The sequence below is a fragment of the Carassius carassius genome, chromosome 7 (assembly GCF_963082965.1).
Source record: "Carassius carassius chromosome 7, fCarCar2.1, whole genome shotgun sequence".
Taxonomy (NCBI): Eukaryota; Metazoa; Chordata; class Actinopteri; order Cypriniformes; family Cyprinidae; genus Carassius; species Carassius carassius.
Window position 1 is genome coordinate 13,373,497 of NC_081761.1, and position 27,002 is coordinate 13,400,498.

The window sequence follows — 27,002 nt, forward strand, 5'->3', positions numbered from 1 at the left end:
CAACTGTCTTTTTTTTGGTGGTGGTGGTGGGGGGGGGGGGGGGGGGGTGCTAAAATGAACAAACATGGGAAAATTGAAATCTGAAATCCAAAAAGATTAAACGATATCTCCAGCAAATGAAATAGTTATGTATACAGGAACATTCTGTATGCCAAAAGCACAGTGACCTACCATGCACAAACATAATCATGCCATAGAAAATCTCTATCACTGCATTGCTTTGTAATCTGGGACTCTTTTGTACTGGGTTGATCTTTTTGTGAATATGTTGTTGTGGTAATTTAGAGCGGATCAATCATTGATGTTGGCAAAATCCCAAGAACAGAGCATGATAGTCTGCTCGGCAATAGAGGACCTTGATAAAACTTCAATGGTCTTCTATTTATCATTTAGCAATTTCTGAGGGTAATAATCAAAAAATATATTTTTGCTACTACACTTTTAATGGTAGTCTTAAAACTTAAACTTCAATGACCACAGTGACCATAAAACAAGTGGTGGAGGCATTAATCCTCAGCTGTTTTGGATCAAAAAAAATTCTTCTTATTATGAAGGAATAAATCTAAAAAATATACTGAAAATCTGTCAATAAGCAATAGTATATCACACATAACGTAACAAATTAGAAATAGCAAAGCAATTACAATCATTATGCATCACTGAAGATGTACATTTATTAAACTATACTGACACATTCTTATTAGTTTGTTTGTGTGTAATATGGATTGAAAGTAACAAAACAGAACAAACACAAAACTGATTAAAGAAGGTCTACCCAATCCTTTCCAAAGACCTCGATTCTGGAGTGTTTTAATTCTGTTTTAATTATGGTATGGATCTAAACTCTGCAGGACATTGGCCTTCAAGGAGCAGAACTGGACACCCTGGTTTAAAATAAACCACTGTGAGCAATAGCACAACAGCCTTGTTCACACTGACAGCATTTAAATGGCTGGAGGTTGCCAAGCCGCTCTGCACAGCTTTGTCACATCGCCAACAGTCGCTGTCACTCGTGACATCAGAAATCGCAAAGTCTCTGAAAATGAACAATGTCAGGTCACTTTGTTCCTGCAAATTGCTGCCCATGTGAATGCCTCTTAAAAACAGACTTTTTACTTCCTGCAGGCTTGGTTTGTCAAAGGAATAACTAAGAAGAAAATCAATTTAGTTTGGGTTTCAACACTCAGAACTCCAAAAAAATTAATCCAGCATAGACACAGTTCAGAGTTTCTCTTTAAAGTCACATCTGACATTCATTATACATTTAAATCCATCTTTGAATTTGGGACCTCTTGGGCTTTGCATTAATTTTCACGCAGCAAGAAGATTTCATCCTAGTGATCAAAGCGCAGTCCACTCGTCTGAGCCTCATACAATTTCTGTTATGTCTTCAGACATTGACTCGGTCCCCATGAGGCCTCACTGATGCAGGACACAGGATGTTCAGAAATGTATTGAGCATCCTTGCTTGATTTTGTATTTACTAACAGTCATTCTTATTGTAAATGCACACTTTTGAGCTAAATCTAAAGAGATGCATTTTTCAGAACACAGACACGTGTATCAAATACGAAACTGTACTAGAGATCTAAGCTACTAATTTTCAGTGACATCTTGGACACATCTGTATGAATAGTAGACATTGCAACCATGTCATATTCATTCTCCCGTGCTGACACAATCTTGCAGAGTCGGAAGGCCCGGAGGTCACGCTGGAAGTTGCGGTTTAGGAACCCGTAGAACACTGGGTTAATGCAGACCGAGCACATGGCAGTCAAGTGACACAGCGAGAACAGGAGATTGTGAGTACAGTTCATAGCCACTTCATGGTTCCAGTCGATGACAGCGTTAAAGACGTTCAACGGGAGCCAGCAAACCGCAAATGCCACGACAATGGAAAAGAGCATGATGTTAATCCGTTTAGTTTCACTGCTACGGTATTTGTTTTCACGTAATCTGTCCCTCATGTTATTACGCCGCTGCAGACGTGTGTAGATCTGAGTGGAAGAGAAGAGGGGAACAGATAAACAATTATTTATTCATATATGAGAGTGTTTCTTCAATTACAGTATGAACACTTTTGGCCCAGTGGACATTTAGAAAATGATTAATATATGCGCTCCTACAATTTCAAATGGACTAAAAACTATAACTTGACCACAGTGAATAATCATAAATTGCCATTAAATTAAGATTTTTTCTTTTAGTTATAAAGGAATAAATATAAAAAAAATATACTGAAAATCTGTCAGTAAGCAATTGTAGTTCACACATATTACATATAATATTCAAGAGGATACTAATATCCTTACTAAATTAGAAATAGCAATGGAACATTTTGTTCAGTTACATTGTGTACCAATGCAGATGTACATTGCATTAAACAACTGAGACATATTTTGTGTATAATGTGAATTAAGAGTAGCTTATTAAAAAAAAAAATAAACACAAAAGCAAACAAAAAAAAATCATCATGTGATTATGGCGCTGGAGAAGAGAAGAGGGAGACAGATAAGCAATTGTTTATTCTTATTTCATATATGGGTGTTTTTTTAATTATGAAGAAATTTGGCCCTTTGGACGTTTAGATAATTATTTATATATTATTTATTTCAATATAGAGAGAAATTCTGCCAATTCTTTTACTTTTTCTGAAAGTAATGACAATTTCCACCACATTTTTGGAATAAAACGAATCCTTTGTTTTGAAGGCTAATATCAGAGAGAGAGAGATTTTATTTGTATTAATACAATTTTTAATGTATTGTTTTATTGTATGTTGCATTTTATGTATCCATAATGAATGTTTGAGTCATATTTTATTGATAGTTTTAAAAAAAGTTCACACTTGAAACATTTAAATTATGTTAATAAGATGTTAATATTTTTATACCGTTTCAAACAATATTTATTATTATGAATTCTCTTGTAACTGCATTTATTATTTATGTCTTTAGCTATGACATATGGGTTATAAAATCTAGGTCTTGGACAAAAGTAAAAGTTTATACATACAAAGCCTTTGAAAATTCATAAAAATAATGGTCCAAAGCTTCCAAGTGGATTTTAATGTGCATGATCTTCATCAAAAGGATTATATGAATATATACTTTAATTAGATTTGCAGTCTAAAATCAACTCCCTCCACCAACAACCACAGTAAACAACCCTATGACACGCTCGCTGAAGCTCATAAACTATAGCTGACCTGAGGGCAAGCCATCATTAAAAACACAGTGGGGGAAAAACTGCTCTGACATTTCAGATGATGATCTTTGTGTGTGTGTGTGTGTGTGTGTTCAGGCTCTGTGTCTTTTGTATTATTGAGTCAACACAAATTGACAGACAGAATACAAACAGAATACTCTTTAAGCACCACAAACACAATATTGCAAGTTATATAATGGCGTTACAATGTCACTCTGTTGTCACAGACTGTTAAAGTGCCTCAGTAAGCACACTGAACTTGCCAAAAACAAATCAAAGCAAATGCAAAGAGATTTCTCTTGTTCCATTCTAACAACAAAGAGAAGACAGTTAAAATGAAAAGATGGGCTGGGAGGCAGGGGTACGACCCAAAAGGTTAAGTTATTGCTGCTTAGCATGGACTTAGCTCTTGCTGGTAGATATTGGAATCTGTTCTATAAAGAGCATATCTCCCCATTGATGACCATTCAGAAATATTCAATTTTAACTAAATATTTTTAGTCAAGCATTTTTTAAATACAAATATTTAATGGCACTGTGATATTTTCAAATAACAATATAACATATTTTTGAGCATCCAGCACCATGTACAAACCATTAAACAATGACATACATTTAGGGGCCCTGTGCTAGAAAGGTTTATAGGTCTAACCCCCACATATATTTAAGCATTCATGGGGGCTAGACCAAAAATAATCAATTTATCTAATCTAAGTTACCAAACAAATAAATAAATAAATGTTCCCTTGGAAACTAACTGAAAAAAAGGATTCCACTAAAATGACTAAATCTAGTACTAAAATAACAATAATTTAAAGACTTAATTCAATTTTAAACTTTAGTAAAATAATGTAATAAATATGAAACAAAAAAGGTCATTATATATTATACAAAGGTCAAATATTAATATTATAATATTATTTAAATAATACTAAAATAACACTGATATATTAATATCTATAGAAACTTTTTCAAACATTTCCAGTAAACACACAAGTAAAATAGTAACTCACAAACAGAAATTGTGTTAAAGCAAATAACCAAGCATTTTTTTTTTTGATGAGATCATTATTGAATTCTGATACTCTCATTATGTCATTTGCATATCATATTAAATATGTCACATAATGTTAGCTTTTGCAATACCTTATTTGGCTCCAAAAGGCCATTTAGATTGCACAAGATGAACCAGGTTTCAACATTTCCCTCAAAAATTTCTATAAATAAAAATCAATGTAATAATTTGGATAGTTTGGATAGCTATGGGACAGAGCAGCTATGCCATTCTCTTCTTACTGATAGAAGGAAGAACAGTCCGTCCACTTAGAACAGAAACTCTGTACAAGCTCCACCCAGTGCATGTGCATTTCGTGCCTTATTAGTATGAATTAATTAATCATTAGTTCATTAGATGCACACAGATCAGAATCTTGCAAGCACAACTGACTCCAGCCTCCTTCTTTTCCTCCGTTTTTCCTTCTCTCTCTTTATTTGATGAATGGCAGCGCTGGCACAGAGTCCTGTGACCTGAAATAACTGCATGACACAAAACCCAGAGGCAGAGAGAGAGAGAGAAATAATGAATACGCAGACTGAGATGTATGTGTTCAGAACTTATTATTTACTTCAGCTCAAATCTGAAAGCCAGCATTAGCCAGACTGAAACAGTGAATTTGTATACAGTATGGTATGCAACTTGTAGGTTTGACTCCATATCCAAATCATTTCCATGGAAAGTTGGCTGTGTTTAGTGGGCTGATTAAATGTGATTCTAGGTCGATTTTACTGACAGCTAAACAAAAAAAGTCCCTCAGTCATTAGGACTCATGAAGTCGTTGGCTCATACAGAGAGAGAGAGAGTGAGAGAGACTGATCGGATGCAATCCGACAGTTGCTGCCCTGACCGGACAGCCAGAATCTTTGTTGGCGTCACATTCTGAAGTACAGGACCGTAGGATGGTTGGATGACAGTAGCACCTAAGGATCCAACTGAATATAAATGCTTTAGTCATACTCCGTGGTAGTGATAGATCAAGATAGACCAAAATATAGTCCAGGGTGATTAATTGGCTGGTAAATGGCCATTTTGAGATCACATTACAAAATAAATCAAAATCTACTAACAATGCTGTCAGTGAGTAGCATATTTGAAATATTGTGGTGAATGTGAAATAATTATGTCAAATAAGTCTGATTTCAATAACATGAATATCTGAGCACATTTATTTGCCATTATTAAAAGGTAACACTTTCTTTCACTTCTTTTTGTTATATAAAGGTTTTGGAAACATTTTACAGTGCCTCCATCATTTACATTTGCATAGATTTAATTGTTTTACCCTTGTTTTAATCCTACACTATAAAAATTCAATGTAAAAATAAGATTTTTTTGTCTCTCAGTCCAATCATAAAGCATGTTGGTATTGACAGTGTAAAAAAAGCCAATTACTACAAAAATATAGCTGTTCAAAGTTTTTTTTTTTAAAACATTATTTTACCACGTCATAAGAAGTCAGTATTATTTTTTTACCAGATGAAGGTGATTGATATGAAATATAAAACATGATGTATGTCTAACAATGAAAAATCTATGTAAGTATCATTTGTGGATATTTTTGTGCTTCGTTTCAAGATTTAGCAAATAAGCAAATCGGATGAATTATTTTTTTTTATTACTGTGCATTTAGGAAAAGCTAGCTAAAAAAATTGGTCTTGAAATGAGACAAATGAGACACCAAAATGTGATTTCCGACACCATCGTTTCAATCCCAGCATGTTATCAGACAAAATACATAATTGCAGAAGTGGGTTTTCATAGCTTTCATAAAAATGACAAAAATGTCTGTTTCCACTGCTCAACAAATTAAATTAACTAGCAAGAGTGTGAAAAGTGCTTTTGCTTTCTGTGATGTAAAAAAGCACAATTTTTAAAACGACTGCAGCAGAGATGGGAAAACACAAGTGAGGAAGAGGGCAAGAGAACGAATGAGACAAATTTGGATATGTGTGCATGTGGGTGTTAAGTGCTGTTCCATTTTTGAACTAACCTCACGTGGTTAATTGGGTGTAAAAGTGACAAGCATCCTTGACAAATCTCGGTCATCTCACTTGAACACCAACAAACGCTCAACAGCACTTGGCAATCTGAACAGTGAGCCATCGTCATAATGATGGCAGGATGCTCATTCTGTCACCCCACACATGCATTTTAATTTTTACAACATAACAATCTCCATATTAAACCCATTACTGAGAAGTGGGAGCTTGTCACATGAATCTTCCTTCCCATTTACGCCATTCATTACACATCATAAAGGTTTGAATCCTTTGTATTACAGCATATCTTTTTTTTTATTTTTTTTATTATTATTATTATTACTTTTTTTGTACCCTTTGTAGATGAGCCATTATGACTCATCCTTGTGATCTTGGGGGTCTTTGAATTTTTAAACGATCAGTTTTTGCACAGACCCTTTCTTCTCATCTTCTGTCTCCCTCTTACTCATTTATTCTGCCATTCTCTGACCAATCCCACCCTCTCTCTTTTCTCTCAAATCCTGCAGCAGTACTGGGTTCATGTTGGCAATGAGCTGATGTGGCAGGTCATGTTGGCTGCTGGTCATGTTCAGTCAGAAAATTCACTCAGCTATGTCTAAAGCTACTGGATTCTAGGACAAAAAAAACTCAGCAATAATCTTCATACAATAAAGCAGAATGGTTGAGAAATGCATTTTTGTTTGTGTGTGTGTGTGTGTATTTATGATTGTATTTGTGAGACTGCTACAATATTCAACTAGTTTTGTATTAGTTTCCATTGAGGACAATCAGTCTGGATAAAAACATACATCCTTTACTTCATCTTAAATAGCTTTATAAATATTATCAAGTAATGAAGCTTTAACTGAAAGTAAAAAAAAAATAAAAAAAAAAAAAAAAGATAATGGTAAACTGTCACACACCTGGACTCATTTTGTGTGTTTTTGCCCCTGTGACCCAGTTTCTGTCTCTATGTGGTTTGATTAGTTCCCATGTGTCTATTCTATTTCCCCATGTGTTCCATGTCCCGGTTAATTTAGTCATGCCATCCACCTGTGTTTTCCCAATTATCGTTTGTACTTAAGCCTTGTCCTTTCTGTTCTGTTTGGTCGGGTCTACTAGTTACTCGTCTACTTGTTACTTGTCAACTTGTCAACTTGTCCGCTTGTTACCTGTTACTTGTCACTTGCCACCTGTTACTTGTCACTTGCCACTTGCCACCTGTTATTTGCTACTTACCTTGCCTATGTTTGATTTAATAAATCCTTGTTTCGTTTATCCCTCGGCTCCGTGTTCCTTCCAGCAGCGTAAGCCGTGACAGAAGACCCGACCTAAAAAGTTAAAAACTGCGTGTTTTCCCTCCGTTTTGTTTTCCATTTTTTCATAGTCTTTTTCTTTCCGTAGTGTCATGGATCCCCTCTATCGCCCCGAATACCTCCTCCTCCTGCTGGAGCAGGAGGGACTGTCTCTCGAGGACCATACCAGACGGTTTCTCTTGATAGCTAATGCCACCAGCTACCCGGACCACGCGCTCTGCACCTTTTATCACGCCAGCCTGAACTCCAGGTGCAGAGCGTTGTCGCCCGAAGATGGTCCTCGGGAGGATTTGATGAGAATGGTCCTCCGGAGTGGAATCTGATGAGAAATGGGTCACCTCTCACGGTCGGCCCAATGGAGGATCTCGCCAGGTCCACTCTGGACCCAGAGCCCAGCCTACAATCTCCCCACGGTACGAGGCATAAGCCCGAGCCCACCGATGACGGAGAGCCAGAGAGCAACCCGTCAGACCAGGTGCGAGAGCCGGCGACACTGCCCACCACGAGGGAGCAAAATGTGGAGCGCCAAATGGGTCAAAATGAGGGGGTGTCCAATTCACCTATGCCAGATCCTCTGTTAAGCCCAGGAAGGGCTCCTGATCTTCCGTTAAGCCCAGGACGGGCTCCTGATCCTCCTGTAAGCCCAGGAAGGGCTCCTGATCTTCCGTTAAGCCCAGGACGGGCTCCTGATCCTCCTGTAAGCCCAGGACGGGCTCCTGATCTTCCGTTAAGCCCAGGACGGGCTCCTGATCTTCCGTTAAGCCCAGGACGGGCTCCTGATCCTCCTGTAAGCCCAGGACGGGCTCCTGATCCTCTGTTAAGCCCAGGAAGGGCTCCTGATTCCCCGTTAAGCCCAGGACGGGCTCCTGTTCCCCCGTTAAGCCCAGGACGGGCTCCTGATCCTCCTTTAAGCCCAGGACGGGCTCCTGAACCCCCGTTAAGCCCAGGACGGGCTCCTGAACCCCCGTTAAGCCCAGGAATGGCTCCTGATCCTCCTTTAAGCCCAGGACGGGCTCCTGTTCCCCCGTTAAGCCGAGGACGGGCTCCTGTTCCCCCGTTAAGCCCAGGACGGGCTCCTGATCCTCTGTTAAGCCCAGGACGGGCTCCTGTTCCCCCGTTAAGCCCAGGACGGGCTCCTGATCCTCTGTTAAGCCCAGGACGGGCTCCTGATCTTCCGTTAAGCCCAGGAAGGGCTCCAGCCCCAGAGCTTACTCCAATGCCTGCTCCTCCAAAATTCCCACCCTCCCACCCACTCCTGCCTCCTCCTCCGCTGTCGTCTGGCTGCCCCTCTGCTCGCCCTCAGCCTACCATCATTGTGGTGCGAGCTCAGCGGGACCGCCATCCTCCAGCGACGCCTTGGTCGGCGTCTCCCTCACCTCCGCCTCCAGCCTCTGAGGCCTGGACTCCGCCTCGGCCCGTTGACCCGTCGGCTCCACCATGGCTCCTAGCTCCTTCCTCTCCGCCGTGGCCCAGCAGTCCGCAGGCTCTGCCTGGCTCCCTCGTCCCTCCGGCTCCGCCTTGGTCTGGCGTCGTCCATCCTATGCCTCGGGACTCCACTCCTCCGGCTTCGCCTCATCCCTCCGTCCCTCCGGCTCCGTCAGGCTCCTTCATCCCCTCGGCTACACCTCAGTCCTCGGTCACTCTGGCCTCACCGCGGCCTTCCGGATCCACATCGCCGCGTCAGTCACCAGAGCCATCAGTTCCGCCTAGGACCTCCGGCTCCTCCCCGTCACCCTGGCTCTTCGGCTCTCCGTCTCCGCCTCGGGCTCCTCCTCCACTTGCTCCGTTGCCGTGGGTCGAGTCCCTGGAGTCGGTGACCATTCCTCCTCCATGGCTCCTTCCACCGTCGGCTCCACCTTGGGCCGTTATGGCTGTGGCCTGGGTCCTGCTGGGTACCTCCTGCTTCAGATCCTTCCCATCTCCTCCCTGGCTCCTTCCTCTGTAGTCCCTGTCTGCTGGCCCCCTCCTGGGAGGCTGTCCTCCACCGGAACCTCCTCCCAAGTTCCCACCCACGCCTCCCTTTGTTGTTTCTACGGTGCGAGGACGCACCTACCGGGAGGGGGGAGTACTGTCACACACCTGGACTCATTTTGTGTGTTTTTGCCCCTGTGACCCAGTTTCTGTCTCTATGTGGTTTGATTAGTTCCCAGGTGTGTCTATTCTATTTCCCCATGTGTTCCATGTCCCGGTTAATTTAGTCATGCCATCCACCTGTGTTTTCCCAATTATCGTTTGTACTTAAGCCTTGTCCTTTCTGTTCTGTTTGGTCGGGTCTACTAGTTACTCGTCTACTTGTTAGTTGTCAACTTGTCCGCTTGTTACCTGTTACTTGTCACTTGCCACTTGCCACCTGTTATTTGCTACTTACCTTGCCTATGTTTGATTTAATAAATCCTTGTTTCGTTTATCCCTCGGCTCCGTGTTCCTTCCAGCAGCGTAAGCCGTGACATAAACAGAGTACAAAATAGTAAAAAGTCAGACATACAGAATCTCACATTGAGTTGAATTCCAAGTCAGCCGTTCGCATCACAGTTACTAGGTCAAACACTGACTGAATCTTGTCCTTTTTTTTGCTTAGGGCTTTATAAAGTGTCTTGTTACTGAAATGTATAACGCATCATTTACCATGGTGGAAGCATGCTGTGCAAGAGGATGCCTAAGAGTCAGTCGAAAATTCAATAGAAATTGGGTTTACAAAATGTATTTAAGGGCTGGCAGGATTAAAATATCCATTAAATATCCTTAAAATAATTTAACAAATTTACACAAATTGATTTCATCCTGCTTATGGAAATCATACAATTAATCTAGCTTATTTTATTGTATTGACTGCCCTTGTGTTTAATGGTATATTTGATAGTGTTTCAAATATTATATATACGGTTAATACATCTAGCATTATTGTAAAAGTAGACAAACTCAACTTAAAATAAATATTTTCAAGATAATATTTTAGAATTAGCCTTAGTAAAACTATTTAATTAAAATAAAATAAAATAAAATAAAAAATACCTGAATAATATCATAAAATATGTATTTTACTATGGGGGTCCCTTACATGATCACATTCATCATATTTGGGTGGCATCAAAAAAGTCTGAAAACCCCTGGCTACATGAAAGAATGTTTTTTACACATTCTACACATCTGATTCATGCACATTACTAAGAAACTGCTAAAAAACAGTTCATTTATCACTGTACTTGAAAAGGTTTGGGGAGTTTGAGCGTCTTGCGCCTCTTCTGACAGATAACCACTGACTATTAAATTGAAATCTATCAAGTATGCCAGCTTAACATTTATAAATAAGAACCAAACCCACTTAATAAGCCTGAATAAATGTCAAACTGCGAAGCTCTCAGTGACGTCTCACCCACCTCTAACCTCCCCGGTCAGACATAAGCTGAACTCTCCAGGGATAGGAAAAGAGCAACAAGCATGTACAGTATAGTCTTCCACAAGAGATGTGTACTAGACTGTGATACAGCAGTCAGGATGTTGTAGGAGGGATTTGTTCTGTTCTTTTCAGACTGATATAAGAATACAGAATAAATTGGGCTCTCCACAGCCTACAGAGTGTCTTCTAACTGACTGAGAGAGATGAGCGTTCCTCTAGCACTCCAAAAAACAGTACATTATTCAAGGGAAAATCTACTTTTCAATTTCATGTAGTATTCTGAGGTAAACCCATAGGAAAGACAAATAACATATGAGACTTTTATAATACTAAAATTGCTTCACTTCATTCTCACAGAGACAGCAATGAGATAAAACAAATAAACAAACAGAGACTTGATGAAATTTCTGTTATTACTCATCCTTGTGAAATTGTAAACCTGTATGTTTATTTTCAGAGAATTGCAATATTGATCTTTTCCATAAAGTAACTGATCATCATAACGACCACAGACTTCAAGCTAAAAAAAAAAAAAGACAAAAATGCATTATTGAATAGTTAGTAAATAAACTTCAATTGAATTCAAGTGGTCTGAATGATTCATGCACTACATGCCAACCCTTCTGAAGTCATAATAGCTTTTTGTGAGGAACAGACCATAATTTAAGTAAATTACTTCCTGGCAATGTTGATCTCCACAGCAAATCATATTTTGCCTATGATTCCTGTGATGATGTCAAGGGTTCTACATCATGACATTTTGTTAAGAGACCAGTGATGGCTGATGATGCTGACGTCCAGAATGCGTCATACATGGCGTATCTGATTAGTGAACAGTGAAAAATGACTTCAGCACAAGGTCAATCTAAACTTGTTTTAAAACCACTGTGGAAAAGATATATATGTTCTGTATATTTGTTTGTTTGTATGTCTTTGTGAAAGTTCCACAGGAGAGAAAAAAATAACAGCAAGCGAGTTTTGAGAGTATACAATGACACAATTTTCATTATTTCATTTCATTGAACTGAATATATATTCTCGGTATAAATCTTTCTCTCTTTCTCTCTTTCTCTCTCTCTCTCTCTCTCTCTCTCTCTCTCTCTCTCTCTCTCATCGGCCCCACTTTATATTGAGTGTCCTTAAATACAATGTACTTACATTTCAATTTATCATTTGTACTTATTGTGTACATGCATGTTATTACATTATACTTATGTTACACATTGTACTCCCCTGTAATTACATCTGTATTTAATTTCTGTAATCACATCTATAATTATATTGTTTACCCTTCTTTTACCCCCTTAAACCTAACCAAACCACCAAACCTGCCTCTAACCTCACCCGTGTCCTTCCTCGATTACAGCAAAAGTATTTTGCAATTCAGCACAAACACAATAGATAGATTTCTGTATTCCTGTGATGGCAAAGATGAATTTTCAGCAACTATTACGCCAGTCTTCAGTGTCACATGATCCTTTAGAAATGATTCTCATATATTGATTTCTAATTAACATTTAATTATATTACCAATTTTGAAAACAGTTGTGCTACTTAATACGTTTGGGAAAAACATTATTTTCAGGATTCTTTAATAAACAAACAAACAAAAAAAATCAAACAAACAGCATTTATTTCAAATAGTTTTTTTTTAACAACATGTTTACTATCACTTTTCAACAACTGAATGCATGCTGAACTGAATGCATCGCTGCTGAATAAAATTATTAATTTCTTAAAAAAAATAACGATCTAACTGACCTCAAACTTTTGAATGGTACTACTGTATATGTACAAATATAGGTATACATGATTCATACACGGCACAGACTTACACATATTAGGCCAGATTTACTAACAGCTTGCGTTAACGCAAACCATCGTTTGGAGTTAAAATAGTACTGTCAGGATTTACTAAAGAATTAGCGCTGAAAAGGTATGGACACATTTATTTTTGCACCTGACCTTATTGAATAAGCATTTGTAGGAATTTTCCTTTCAGACACAAAATTTATGGGAGGATAGTATTAAAATGAATCACGCAATGCGATTTACTAATGTTTGCACTTGTCAAATTACTGATATTTGCACCAATATTTAACCCCCCAAAAAAGCATTTTCTCTTCCTACTCATCTCTCTGGTCTTACCTTCAAGTAACAGATGAAGATGAAGGTGAGAGGAGTGATGTACTGCAGCACCAGCATGCCAGTGGTGTAGGTGAGCTTGATTTCTCTGGAGGGCCACTCCTCCACACACACCACCTTTCCCCTGTACTGCTCCTGAAACACTGAGGGCAGCTGCTTCAGCGGGGCGTCTGTCACCCTGGAGAACAACAGAAAGGGTGTTGCAGTGAGGGTGGCCAGGGCCCAAGTGAGGCTGATGGCCAGACAGGCGTGGTTCAGGCTTGGCCTCCATCCGCGAGGGTGTAAGATGAGCTGGTGTCTCTCAATGGCGATCAAAACCAAGGAAAATATGGACACCGAGACGGAGCAGCACTGGATCAGGCTGTTGAGTTTACACATGACCGCGCCAAACACCCAGTGGTCCATGAAGGTGTAGATGAAGGTGAACGGCAGACAGACTAGGGACATCAGCAGGTCTGAAACAGAGAGGTTTGCGATTAGGACGTTTGTGACGTTGTGAAGTTCCCGCTGCCGTGCGATGACAAGGATGAGAGCCAGGTTGCCGACGACACCCAAAAGTACGACAGCACTATAAGCAATGGCCATCACAACAAACAAAGAGTGGCTGCCGTAGCACTCGTCGCCATATGCGAATGTGGAGAGGTTAGCGAAGGAGCAATTCGATGCATCCAAGGAGCAGTTCAGAGCAGTGATTGGTGGAACTGGTGGAGAGAGGACGGAGACTGGCATTGTTCCACCTCCTATGCAGTTGGTGTTGGTTTATATCAAGTGATCATAGACTACTTCCTTTCAGGTAACAACTTTTCCAGGACCATGTTTTAGTAATTCTGATGACACACTGTGGAGACATAAGAAAACATTTCAATCAATACTCAAAAAAGACAAGGCCGTATCTAATGTCATGTTTGATTAGGGAAAAAATCCAGTTATAAAAATCATTAAATGTTCCCTTCAGTCATAATTTATAAAGAGCTGTTTTAATCTTCTAGCATCACTTTTTCTATTGACCTTAGCCTTGTTGACCTTTATTTCTAAGACTTATATTACACTTTGAAAGAGCAAGTAATACACATTTAATTGTGTAATAATTATAAATCATCCAACAGCATTCCACAGGCAATATAATAAAATTACAAAATAATAAATAGAAGCTGTTTAATTTAGCCTGCATGATATGCATGGAATTGAGAAGTTAATTAAGATTTTGGCACTCGATTCTTTTTTTTTAATTAAGCCATCGAATACTCCTGAATAAATGAAATGAATAAAACCATTGGATTTTGGCCCATGCACACACACACACACACACACACACACACACACATGCACACACAGACACACACGCACACACACACTCATGTTATCGCTCAATCAGTGTTTTGATTGCGGAAGATGTCAATAAAACAGCTTCCAAACAAAATGTCATTTACCCCAGGCAAGTCTAGAGAAGAGCATTTCACCAAATATTAGACTATATACTCATTATATTTGAATTTACATGTCAGTGATGTCTTAATTATTTAATGTAGGCTTAATAAATAAATATGTTATGAAACAAGTTAAGAAGACAGCCACTGTGTAAATTATTATATTTCAATAACATAGAAATTGGATCATTTAAAAACTGCATTATGTGCAATTTAAACGTTTGCATACAATTTTTTAAGTTGGGTGTTGATTGTTTAAAAGTGAATAGAAATTGAATTTCATTTTGGGCTCTGTTGTTAATTGTAACCTTACAGTAATGTAAAAGGACTCACTAGTCTAGAGCCAAAACTGAGGTAGATTTTTATCCCTAAGAAAATGTTAATTATAACTGAATTTATTTTTAAAAAGAGCTATTTGTTCAGTAAAACTGTTTAAAGTATTTAAAAGGAGTTTTGTTGAGTTTTTTCCTTCTGCTGTACCAAAACCATACCGAACCTTGACATCAAAACCGAGGTACGTACCAAACCGGCATGATTACAGTACCTACCATTACACCCCTAGAAACTTACACTTGTTGCATGTACCTTAGTTATAACTATACATTTTTCATGATTACAAGCAACTAAACGTAAATCAAACCGTTTGAACAGTACAAATCATAGATATGTCTTTATCCTACCGTATTTTCCGGACTATAGGTCACACTTTTTTTCATAGTTTGGCTGGTCCTGCGACTTACAGTCAGGTGCGACTTATTTATCAAAATTAATTTAACATGAACCAAGAGAAATGAACTAAGAGAAAACATTACCGTTTACAGCCGCCAGAGGGCGCTCTATGCTGCTCAGTGCTCCTGTAGTCTACACTGAGCAGTGTACTGTAGACGGTAATGTTTTCTCTTGGTTCTTGGTTCTAAATAAATGCGACTTATAGTCCAGTGCGACTTATATATGTTTTTTCCCTCATCATGACGTATTTTTGGACTGATGCGACTTATACTCAGGTCCGACTTATAGCCCGATAAATACGGTAAATAGTTTTACTTCCAGACATAAGCACAGACATAAACTATATGAATGACTTGTATTGGTCTATATATCAAAGTTAGAAGCAGGTTGTCAAGGTAACAGAGGTGGCAAAGCCTTCTGTTTTTAGGTCTCTGGTTCTTTCATCACTGGCTCCCTTATCTTCTCTCTCAGCAGCCAAATTCAACTCTAAATTCACTGGTTTATAATTCAACATGTTTAGTTATTGTAAACACATTGTATGAATATAAACAACATAAACATTACCGGAAGCCCAGCTGTGAATCTCTAACTAACCTTTTGCATTCATAGCAGGCCAATACGTTTACAATACAATAGTCTTGTGTGCGTGAACTGCAATGGGATATGCAGACGGTTGCTAATCCCAGTAGACCGTGGCTAAATGGCAGCCTGTTCACATGCTCTGCAGAACGGTACTGTCAAGGGAATACTCTGCACAAAGTGACCTTAAGAGACTGGGCTACAAAGGGAATTTACCAGCATTTTGAAGCAGGCTCTTAAATGTCAAGATGGAGTGGAAGTCATTCATTTGCCTTTGTACGTCTGTAAAGGGAAAAATCTAATTAGGTGTGCAGGGTATTAAAAATTTATTCTAGCAATGTTAAATTAGATTATAAGCATCTGAGAACTCACTCAAAAAACACAATGTCACTTAATACTCAAGGAATGTTTGAAGGTAGTTAACGGTGGACAACAGATGGCAAATGCTACGACAAATAATACACCCTATTAGTGATTAATGTTCCAACTGAACCTCATTAATACATAAACTGTGAATAATAGTCTCTTATTGCACTGACATTTATCTTGAATCATTTAACAGACCCTTTTATTCAAAGCGACTTAAAAATGAGTAGTGATTCTTTATAAGGAGGTGGTAAGAAAAGGGTAAAATAAGATTGTTCAGAGAACTAAACACTAGCACAGAGATAAAAGGGAAAAACGGTGAAAGAAAAGTGTTATTGGTTTGGGTTGACGTTTCACAGAAGAGATGCCTTTAGATGTTTTTTGAAAGTTGCAAGACGCTGCTTGGCTGTTCGGGTATCTTGGTGTACAGTATAATGCATGCATAAAGCATACAGTATCTGGGTTTAAGACTTTGGTAGTTTTGTTTCAGTAGAATAGAGCTTTCACTGAATGACAATCTGACAAGTCTGCTTGTCTCTTGAAAAGATCTATTTAACAGCCACAAAACCTCAGACAAGTTGCACTGTTTAAGTTGGCATGAAATGGAAATTCATCCTACTATCGCTTTTCTAAATGTATTGATCTTATTGTGAATGATTAATGATTTTTTTTTTTTTTACCTTTTTTTTATCAGAATGTCATTGCTCCATATTCCAGTAAAAACAGCTTTTCTCTGGAGGCATATACTGGACTTCTCCTAAATATTTATTTCTTCATGAACATCAAATAACAACCAGTGGATATATAACAAGGTTCCAGTCCTACTTGCAGTGCCTTGTTTTAGGATCTGCCATCTTTTGTTTGATCTATAGTGTCCACGGTTTCTTGTATTGTTTATAGTCACAGAAGTAATTCCCAACTGTCGTAAGTAAGCCAAAAAATATATATTTTGCGACTTAGTATGGTCAACATTGGTCAACACAGTGACATATTGACTGACAGAAGACGCGAAGGAGAAAATTGGGAAGGCAAGAAGGAGAAAACAGATGTCTAAAAATTTTATTTTTTTTTGTTTTCTAATCTAGATAGTAAACCTGGATCCTTACTCATGTGTGTATAAGTTCTACACCAGGTGCACTATAAAAACCTCTAATGATGCAAATTAAAGGAGAAATATAAATAATATATCAGAAACACAAATATCAAATCCCCAATCCATAGTGTAAAATTGTACAAATCGGTATTAAAATATAAAGAAAACATCTCTGTCTGTCTTTCATAACACACATAGCATCAAACATCCTTTGGCTAGAATGATGACACAAAATGAACTTTGATATTTTCAGTCTGCACCAAGAATTTATAGAGCACCATAAAAGACAAATTCACAGAGTATGACAGCAGTTACAATAATATGTATCTAGTGTTGAAATACAATCTTGATAAGACACAAAAAGAGAGGATTTGAGCTCACCAAAATATTACCTTAATGTCTCCTTTCAACAATCTGAAATGTGCCATTACATCCCAAAGAGAAAGATAAGACCATCCAAGGGGAACATTCAGGCGCGAAGCATCTTCTCAATGTTCTCTCGTTCCCATGAGAGACAGTTTCGATGACAGCATTAAGATCAGTTATTGCGCGTTTAGCCTCCAAACTCCTGAGTTAAGTGCTTTCATTTAGTGTATCGTAAACAGGTCAAAGTCCTGCAGGTACTTTAGTCCTCATAACCTAATGCTCCATTTCTTCTTGTTCACTATAGCTACGGTCGGTTATCGCGCTTCTGGGCGTGTAAAGTTTATTTTCAACGCATTATGAAGTAAACAACCTATTTATCCAAAATTTGTCTGCGTTTTCACCAGAAGCCAAAACGTGTTATAGTGAATCGCGTCTTGACGCACAAATTAACATCAACCATAGTGAGGAAAATTTAATCGCACTGCGTGGCTGGTTGTTCTTAAATAATAACATGGCATTTTCATGCACGGAGAAAAAAAGAATAAAAAAGAAAAAGAGTGACGATCGAGTGGAGAGATCCAGCATGTTTCCAAAAAAGCGCGTTCCAGAGACTTACCTGCGGCGCTTCACGCGCGGTCAGAGCTGAAGTCTCCATCAGTGTGTGTGAGTGTGTGAGTGAACGTGTGTGTGCAGGACATCTGCTCAACTGCGCCTCTGCACAAGCGTTACTCACGCGTGGTCTACATGGCTGTGCGAGAGCACCAAACACCACCAATTCCCAGTATGACGCTGTGATGCATTCACAGCATGACACTTATTCAAGAGCTGCTGAAAACTGCTCTAGTTCTTGTAGAAATACTATTCACAGGTCTTTATTAAAGTTTTGTCATAGCCTAAATGCTCTTTGCACTTTATTAACACATGGTTCCTTTTCATAGTGGAAATATCGTTGCGTTGTTCACGGTGTTTTTTTCTTTTTCTTCTTCTTTTTTTTAAATTAGTAAAACATCCAGAGCCTTCAGTAGGCTAGCTGCGTAAAGGTTGATGGAGATACCACCCTGCTGAAAACAAAACAAAACAATAGAAACCATCACAGAAATTCTAATGGTTTGCACTAATTATAAAGCTTACAAACCATCATCTTTTAACCATTAATTTTTTTTTTACTCTAGTGTGTTTTGGGATATATTCCATTAGGATTTAGTCGTTTTAATAAGCCACCAATAGCAGGTGCCCAATTAACAGTAGAGACCCGCAGGGTCCATTACAGTTTCCATTATAACCAGTAAAACCATTACAAATTCTGTGATATTTTCTTTTCTTTTTTTTCCCCCTTTTTTTCAGCAGGGCACCCAGCTAACGAAATATGTTCTAAGAAGGTTTTATTAACGTTCAAATTAAGTTAATTAAGTTAATTTTATATTTATGTTTTCTTAATGTTAAAATCGTTTCTATAAATGTTATTAAAACTCGTTTTCCTGGTTATGCAAACATTAGAGAAATCTTTAAGGAGACGTTGTGTATGTGTGTGTTCAACCAGATAACTTTGAGCGAACGTTCTACTGACGTCACTGGAAGAATGATTGTTTATATCTCTTGTCAGAACATTAGCCCGCGTTCTGAGGATGTATCCTGTCAGTTGAAAACGTCAAATTACGCATGTTGGTTTCAAACTTAAGGTATAGTTCAAAAACCCTATTAAATTATAATATTTTCTGTGAATTCTGAAATTTCATTTTTTTAATAGCTGTTATGTAAACAAGTGAACACAATAAATCACACTGGCATACACTAAGGCCTGATTTATGAGAGTGATGATTTTAACCAAAAAGATTGAGTTCTGTTTTCAGAACAAATACATTTGTCATACATGTCAGGTCAAAGCAAATTCGAGTTGTTTTTTAATATCAGGCTACATTTATGCAATTCATCCAGTTACTGTATATTTTAGTTGTTTTGTAAATTGTGTTGGTTCTGGTCGATAGAATATAAATATTCAGTAGGCCTATCTTTTTGTCGACAAGATTTTAAGTTTCTCAGAATTTGGCATTTATAAATAAACCAACCTGACACAAGCTGTGGAATTAGTAGGTGTGATGTTGTGAAGCCTCTCTTACTGAATGGAGCAGCGCCACCTTGTGGAATAAAGTAGCTAGTGAGAGAACGAGCTCAAGTGGATGAAATTAAATATGAAATCCATATGATGAAAAGTTTAACTGTATTTAAAAGTTTTTTAGCTCTTTCAAAATAATATTTCTGTCATTGTAAATCATTTCTTTCTTTCTTACTTTCTTACTTTCTTTCTTTCTTTCTTTCTCCTTTTGACATGAAACATGAAAGAGACAGACATTTGGTAAAACTATGTCGTCCAATAACTGGAAGTTCTCTGACACTTCTGAACTCTTCTGACACTTAATGACAACTAGACTGATGCTCTATAGATTTTTCTGCCAATTACATTAGAAGGAGCTCTGGAGCTATTTAAAATGGCAGTGAACTTTCTATTTGACCTGTTTTTGTGAGCTGACACATTTTATCTGGATGGTTCTTTTTCCTCAAGCTTCTTTAAAAGGCCCAAGTCATGGGACTGTTGAAATGGCACATTTTTGAGCTGTTATATATCCGTGTGTGTATGTAATGAAGAATGTGAAATTGCACGAAGCTCAAATCTTCAAAGTCTGGATTTCAGGACACTTTGGATACATAATAAGAGTCAGAAAAAGAGAAGAACTGTCCCAATAATTTATTTTATTAAAACAGATTTAAACTTTCTTTTGTTATTAAATCTGTCTTGGAGATATGTTAGCTTACATGTGCTAAACTTTCACATTAAAAAAAAACAAAAAAACAAAAACAATGTCATGAATTAGCCATTGCATTTTTTAAAGCAAATAGTAAAATACATAGACATACATACATTTTAATAAATATTGTGGACAAATTATTTTCTACAAATTATGGCTCAGGCATCATTTCAACCACTATGAAAATTTTTGCCCTGATCAAATTTTAATAATAGATTAGATGAAACGTGATTGTGATTGAGACTTGTGATGTGTAGCACTGTGTGGTGTTAATATCAAAGCTAATGACATTTATTTGTTTAGTTAGAAAAAACATAAACAGGCTTAAATGGCATAAATGAATTGCATTGCCCACCCTGTGCACTAGGTGGCGATAGCTTACATCTTCAATAGACTGGGAGGTCTTTTGACGCACGCGAGAGAGAGTTGTTGTTAACTTGTTAGTGGAATAATGGCGTCGTCCATGGGCGGGATGTTCCCCGGTCAGCAGCCTACTGGATCTTATCCACCTACAGGTCCTGGGGGTCCAGGTCAACCAGGACTTCTTACAGGTCCTCCTGGTAACAGAGGGGCAAATAACACTTTAGTAGATGAGCTTGAAGCTTCTTTCGAGGTGAGCAGATCGATAAAACTGCTGCGGCTTACGAGAGCGACGGTTTCTAGATATATCAACTGATTATACACGCACTGATACCTTTTTATATTTAATTTGAATATATATATATATATATATATATATATATATATATATATATATATATATATATATATATATAAGCGAATGCGTTATGCATGCAGTAGAAATTAATTGTTCACAATCGAAAAGGTGTCCACTAATTTGTCAGTGAAGTTGTTATTCTTTTATATTTTAGTGTGTGTGATCAGGTGTGTTGTTATTCTAGATTTTGTCATGTAATCCGTCCTTTACTGTTTTTGGTTACCACAGGCGTGTTTTGCATCTCTGGTCAGTCAAGACTATGTGAATGGAACAGACCAGGAAGAAATCAGGACTGGTAATTTCCCAGCTGTGTCCTCATGCTGTGATATCAGATAGATATACTCTAAACTGCTTCAAAAAATATCATGATATTACCGTAGTTCAATATCAATACCGTGGAATTACAAAATTCATTTTGTTGATTTATTGGAATCAAAGGTTTTTATAAATTTTCCTTACCCCTCCATAAATCAGAAAATACTGTTTACAGCCAGAAGAAAAAAAAAATTGTACTAGTAGAATGTTCTATAAATGAGGCTAATAATGTACAAACAAATTCCTCTGTAAAAACCTTAAGAATATAGATAGGAATAAACCAGGGAAGTTGGTATATGTAAATGCTACTGAAGTGGAGGTTTCTAGCGTAGTACATGAGACAAAAATAGTTTTGTTAAGTTTTCTTTAAAGTGCTGTAATTTAAATCTACAGACACAAATAAATAAAGTGTAATCTGAAAGAGATTTTATAAAAGTAAATTAGCCTAAAATCTTGAAATTGACCATTGCATGTAAAACAGTGGCTTTACTTGTAATTTTCTTACCTCCGTCTTGCATGTTATGTATTTTAAGGGGTTGATCAGTGTATACAGAAGTTTCTGGATGTAGCCAGACAGACTGAATGTTTCTTCCTTCAGAAAAGACTGCAGCTGTCTGTACAGAAACCAGAACAGGTGGAAAAAGAGGTAAACAGATATTTTTGTTTTTAAATACTCCGTAAAATTGGTTAAAATCCATCCATCCATTATTTAAATCAATACCACCTTCATGAACATTTTATAACTCTTACAGTGCCATTATAATATTTGAAACATACAGTATACTGTAGTCTAAACTGTATGTGCTGTTCGGTGTTTCAGGATGCGTCAGAACTGAAGAATGAACTCCAGAGGAAAGAAATTCTGATTCAGAAACATCTTAGCAAGATCCATCATTGGCAGCAGGTGTTGGAAGACATCAACGTCCAGCATAAGAAGCCCACAGAACTGCCGCAGGGTCCACTGGCCTTCCTGGAACAGGCCTCAGCTAACATTCCTGCACCCATGAAACCAAACTGAAGCATGAACAGAGATCCAGAACCCTATCCAGACTGTGTTCCGGGGCCACACTGTCTCTAGGCCTAGCAAATCGTACAATAAGCCTTTGTTGTGGACTCTTGTTAGTGATGTTTTTGTCAAGTTATGTACATCCATGATGTGGTAAAGGACGTTACTGCCACTTATCTCTCATGAGAAGTTTGTAGGTCTGCCAGCAGGAGGTCATTCTGAAGAACTCGAGGGTCTTTGACATTTAGTCGTCAGAATACTTAAAACTGAATTTGTTTGAAAATTGATGGCAAGTTAATCACATTTTTAATATAACAAGCACAGACGTTCTTACAGCTAAAATGACCAGAAAGGGCTTTAGTTAGAGAGAATTAAGTTGGATACCCCCCCCCCCCCCTCCCATTGTTCTTATTTTGTTGAAATATATTTTGTAAAGTTTCAAATAAACATGCTTTGTCATTACTGAAAATTGTGCGTTCTCTTACATTATTTTCTTTCTCTACTCTGTGCTTTATTTTTTCCCTTTATAACAGGCAATATAAGCAACATTTTTCAGTTATTCTCCCAACTATTAATCCTTTTGGATTTGAACATTCATTTCCCTTTTGGTAAAATCCAAAAAAAAAAAAACTAAGGCCTCTGACACAGTTTGGCAATAAAACAATCCATTAGCAATCCAAAAATTTACAGTTTTATAATGATTGCATTACAGTATTTAAATGTTATGTGCAATAAAATAAAATTATCTTACAGTACTGATGGTCACCATTGAGAATAACTGGAAATAAATGAAAAATGAAAAAAAAAAAAATATATATATATATATATATTAAAGTTTTAATTGGTTTTAAAATATGATTTATTGTCTTTATGCATTACATACTATTCCTGCTTTTATACTGTGCAGCTGCATCCATATAAAAAACAATAACCATTACATGTGCAAATATACAGTGAAATGAGATCCATTATATAGTGTGAACACTTAAAAAAAGTTTATTGTGAATACAACAATAATAATGTGAACTTTGTTCCTAGATAAAAAAAAAAAAAAAAAAATATGAACTATGTGATATTGCTGTAACATTTTGTGTATCTTATATGTTTTAGGACCATATCCTTCCCTGATATAAACAATATTGTTTCTCTTCAATATGTTCAGGTTTTTGTGATTGCGTACCTGATAATTTAAATGATAAAAAAACTGATTTAAAAGAAAAACTTAAAATGTCAAAACGCTCAGCCTAAGATTTTTCTCTGCCTTTTTGCTCATGTCTAAAAAAGGTTTAAACCTTTGAGAATGCAGTCAGTAATGCCCCAGATAAAACAATACCGAAAGCAACGACGGGGACAATGTAATTTCGCCAACCCTGAGGGAGAGAGAGGAGGAGATGAAGAGTTCAATACAAAAAGATAAATGCAATAGACAGCGGGAACAGAACTCATACACCATACAAGTATTTACCTTCACTTCTTTGAACACGACAACATCCCAAAGAGCTGCAATCAATCCAGGAACCTGGAATGAACCAAACACACATTATCTGAAAAAAATCTTACCAGAAAAATACAAAAAGATGTGCACTCTTTTGAAATCTGTAACTCACAGTTGTGATAATAGGGAAGGTCATTACAGCACGGAGGTAGTGGTTGGCCAGGAACCAGCAGCATGTGGCTACACCCCACATGATGCCAGTAAGGAATCCTACAACAAAAAAAACCTTCTACACAACATTACATCAAGTATGCAGAGGTGTGCGGAAGAAAAATGGTCATTCTAAAGGAAATGAAAATTACAGGAATAGTTCAGTCAACATCCCTTGCAGTGAATGGGTGCCATCAGAATGAGTCTAAATAGTTGATAAAAATATCACAAGAATACACAAGTAATCCACATGACTCCAGTCCATCAATTAACATGGTTAATAAAATGCTGTGTGTTTGTAAGAAACAAATCCATCAAGACATTTTAAATTTTTTAACTATTGCTTCCAGCTAAATTATAAATATAATTTTTGTAATATATTCTATTTGTGAATAATTAATCTAGTCTAAGTCAGGAGAGAATCATGCGCCAGTTTTATTGTGGTCTGAGGCTGATACTATACAATTATAGTACAGACACATTTACTCATTAAAAAAGAAGTTATATTTGATGCTTAGGATTTATAACAAATGCAATTATTGCACAATTTTTAAATGTGTCAACATACATGGTCTATTAGTTATGGTGTTTCTTCAGATGTTGCAGATCTTTGTATATCAGTCTTCACAAAGAAAAAAAAAACAATAGCACTGTAAAAGTAATGAAAAGGGTGATGAAAAAAGATAACAGTCATTATTTAAAATAATGCCACTTAAAGGTAACATCACATTATGAAATAATTGAAAAAAAGAATATGAATGCATGTACATTTACCTAAGTAAACAAAGACCAGCTCCGCAGGAGTTCAGTACTGGAAACAGTACTGAAATGCTTTGTTTGGAAAATGTCTCGGCACCAATACCAAACCAGCCAAACTCAACAGCAAAAAGTCAGCGTGCCTCGTCTCTCTGTGTGTGTACCAGAACAAGACAATTTCAAAAACTTAATTGAAAAGTTTAAAACATTTTACAGGTTTATGAATGTGCTCAGTGCCATAACTGCAACAATAGCCAGTAGTGCTCATTAAGAGATAAGACTCGGCTCAGAGACCTCCAAGTACTAAATCTGCCTCATTTGTACTGTATATGTGTTTGTTTTGTGAGGTACTTAAAGGGTTAGTTCACCCAAAAATCAAAATGATGTCATTAATAACTCACCCTCATGTCGTTCCAAACCCGTGAGACCTCCGTTCATCTTTGGAACAGAGTTTAAGATATTTTAGATTTAGTCCGAGAGCTCTCAGTTCCTCCAACTGTCTACTGTCCATGTCCACAAAGGTATGAAAAACATCATCAAAGTAGTCCATGTGACATCAGAGGGTCAGTTAGAATTTGTTGAAGCATCGAAAATTTATTTTGGTCCAAAAATAGCAAGAACTACTACTTTATTCAGCATTGTCTTCTCTTCCGTGTCTGTTGTGAGAGAGAGTTCAAAACAAAGCAGTATGTGATATCCGGTTCGCGAACGAATCATTCGATGTAACCCGATCTTTTTGAACCAGTTCACCAAATCGAACTGAATCATTTTAAATGGTTTGCGTCTCCAATAAGCATTAATCCACAAATGACTTAAGCTGTTAACTTTTTAGTGTGGCTGACACTCCCTCTGAGTTAAAATAAACCAATATCCCAGAGTAATTAATTTACTCAAACACAGTGTTGGGAGTAACGGCATTTAAGTATAACGGCGTTACTAACAGAGTTAAATTTTCAGTAAAGGAGTAATCTAATTAATTACTTTTCCCGTCATTGCAGCGCCGTTATCGTTACTGAGAATGTAAAGTGTCGCGTTACTACAGTCTGGTTGAATAAAGTTTGAGGTGTCATGCTTTGGCTAGTGGCTACACATCAGCTGCCTGACACCGTTGCAAATCCGATGATGATTGGCTGGGTGGGCAGTGCCCTGCTCACGCTGTCTCACTGCACGCTGTGACAACCACTAAACACAAGAAGGCATCAGCGATAATGGCGTTCTCGAACTGGAAGTACCGGGAATTAAAGGCAAGAATGTTTCTGTAACATGCACGGTATGCCCAGGAAAAAAGACTTTATCCACGATATGCCTCAAGCAACTCAAATCTTATGAACCACCTCACATCAACATATGCTAACATGTTATTGTAATGAATAATTAATGCTGTGTTCACACCAGACGCGACTTGCGCAAATAAATCTATTTTTTAAAGTATTTCATGCGATAATGTAGTTGTTTTAAACTCAAATATGCGGTTTATTTATAAAGATAGCGTCTATTTAAGAATGTATTTCGCTAATTTTCGGAGGTTGTCTATTCGCGTCCTTGCATTGATTTAACATTAAAATCACTCGCGCCAGATGCTCTAGTCTGGTGTGAACGCACCATAAGAGTTGGATAGTGTTCTGTTCATTGTGCAGTAACGTTAGGCCTAATATACAGTTACAGAGATTTGCACTAATGGCCAGGTTTTCCTTTGTTTCTTTTTACCCAAGTTTAAATTTGTTTGTCTTAATTTTGCACTTGAATTTTATTTTCAATATTTATTTTTTATATGTTTTATTTCTATGCATATCATATGGCAGTCTGCAATCTATTGAGTTCAAATAAATACAAAAGTTTCTAAAATACTTAGTGTTTTTATTCTTCAATCAGTTAATATAAACATCTTATATATTAAAGATGTTATATGACATAATAGCATTATGGAACATAAAAAATAACATCACAGTTACTTTGCTGAGTAACTAATTACTTTTACAATGTCGTAACTGAGTTACTAACTCAGTTACATTTTAGGAGAAGTAATTTGTAACTGTAACTAATTACTTTTTTAAAGTACGATGACCAACACTGCTCAAACAGTACACTGACTGAACT

The 27,002-nt window shown here is 37.3% G+C and overlaps 2 protein-coding genes across 3 annotated transcripts; one reads left to right on the top strand and one right to left on the bottom strand.

The window, feature by feature from the left end:
- Window positions 1-1,485: 1,485 nt before the first annotated feature.
- LOC132143051 (neuropeptide Y receptor type 1-like) lies at window positions 1,486-18,372 on the bottom strand. 2 transcript variants are annotated; one of them, XM_059553212.1, is made up of 3 exons: window positions 18,278-18,372; window positions 13,105-13,939; window positions 1,486-1,997 (listed from the first exon to the last, which is right to left on the bottom strand). In XM_059553212.1, the coding sequence occupies exons 2-3, from the start codon at window positions 13,828-13,830 to the stop codon at window positions 1,581-1,583; spliced, it is 1,143 nt and encodes a 380-aa protein (XP_059409195.1). In that variant the 5' UTR covers window positions 13,831-13,939; window positions 18,278-18,372; the 3' UTR covers window positions 1,486-1,580. The 2 variants fall into 2 exon arrangements, with proteins under 2 accessions (XP_059409195.1, XP_059409194.1); XM_059553211.1 differs by lacking the exon at window positions 18,278-18,372 and adding an exon at window positions 16,053-16,121.
- Window positions 18,373-20,883: 2,511 nt separating this feature from the next.
- LOC132143577 (mediator of RNA polymerase II transcription subunit 28) lies at window positions 20,884-22,973 on the top strand. Its single transcript, XM_059553932.1, has 4 exons — window positions 20,884-21,078; window positions 21,412-21,478; window positions 22,032-22,144; window positions 22,319-22,973. Exons 1-4 carry the CDS (start codon window positions 20,917-20,919, stop codon window positions 22,514-22,516), a joined length of 540 nt encoding a protein of 179 aa, XP_059409915.1. The 5' UTR covers window positions 20,884-20,916; the 3' UTR covers window positions 22,517-22,973.
- Window positions 22,974-27,002: the final 4,029 nt, after the last annotated feature.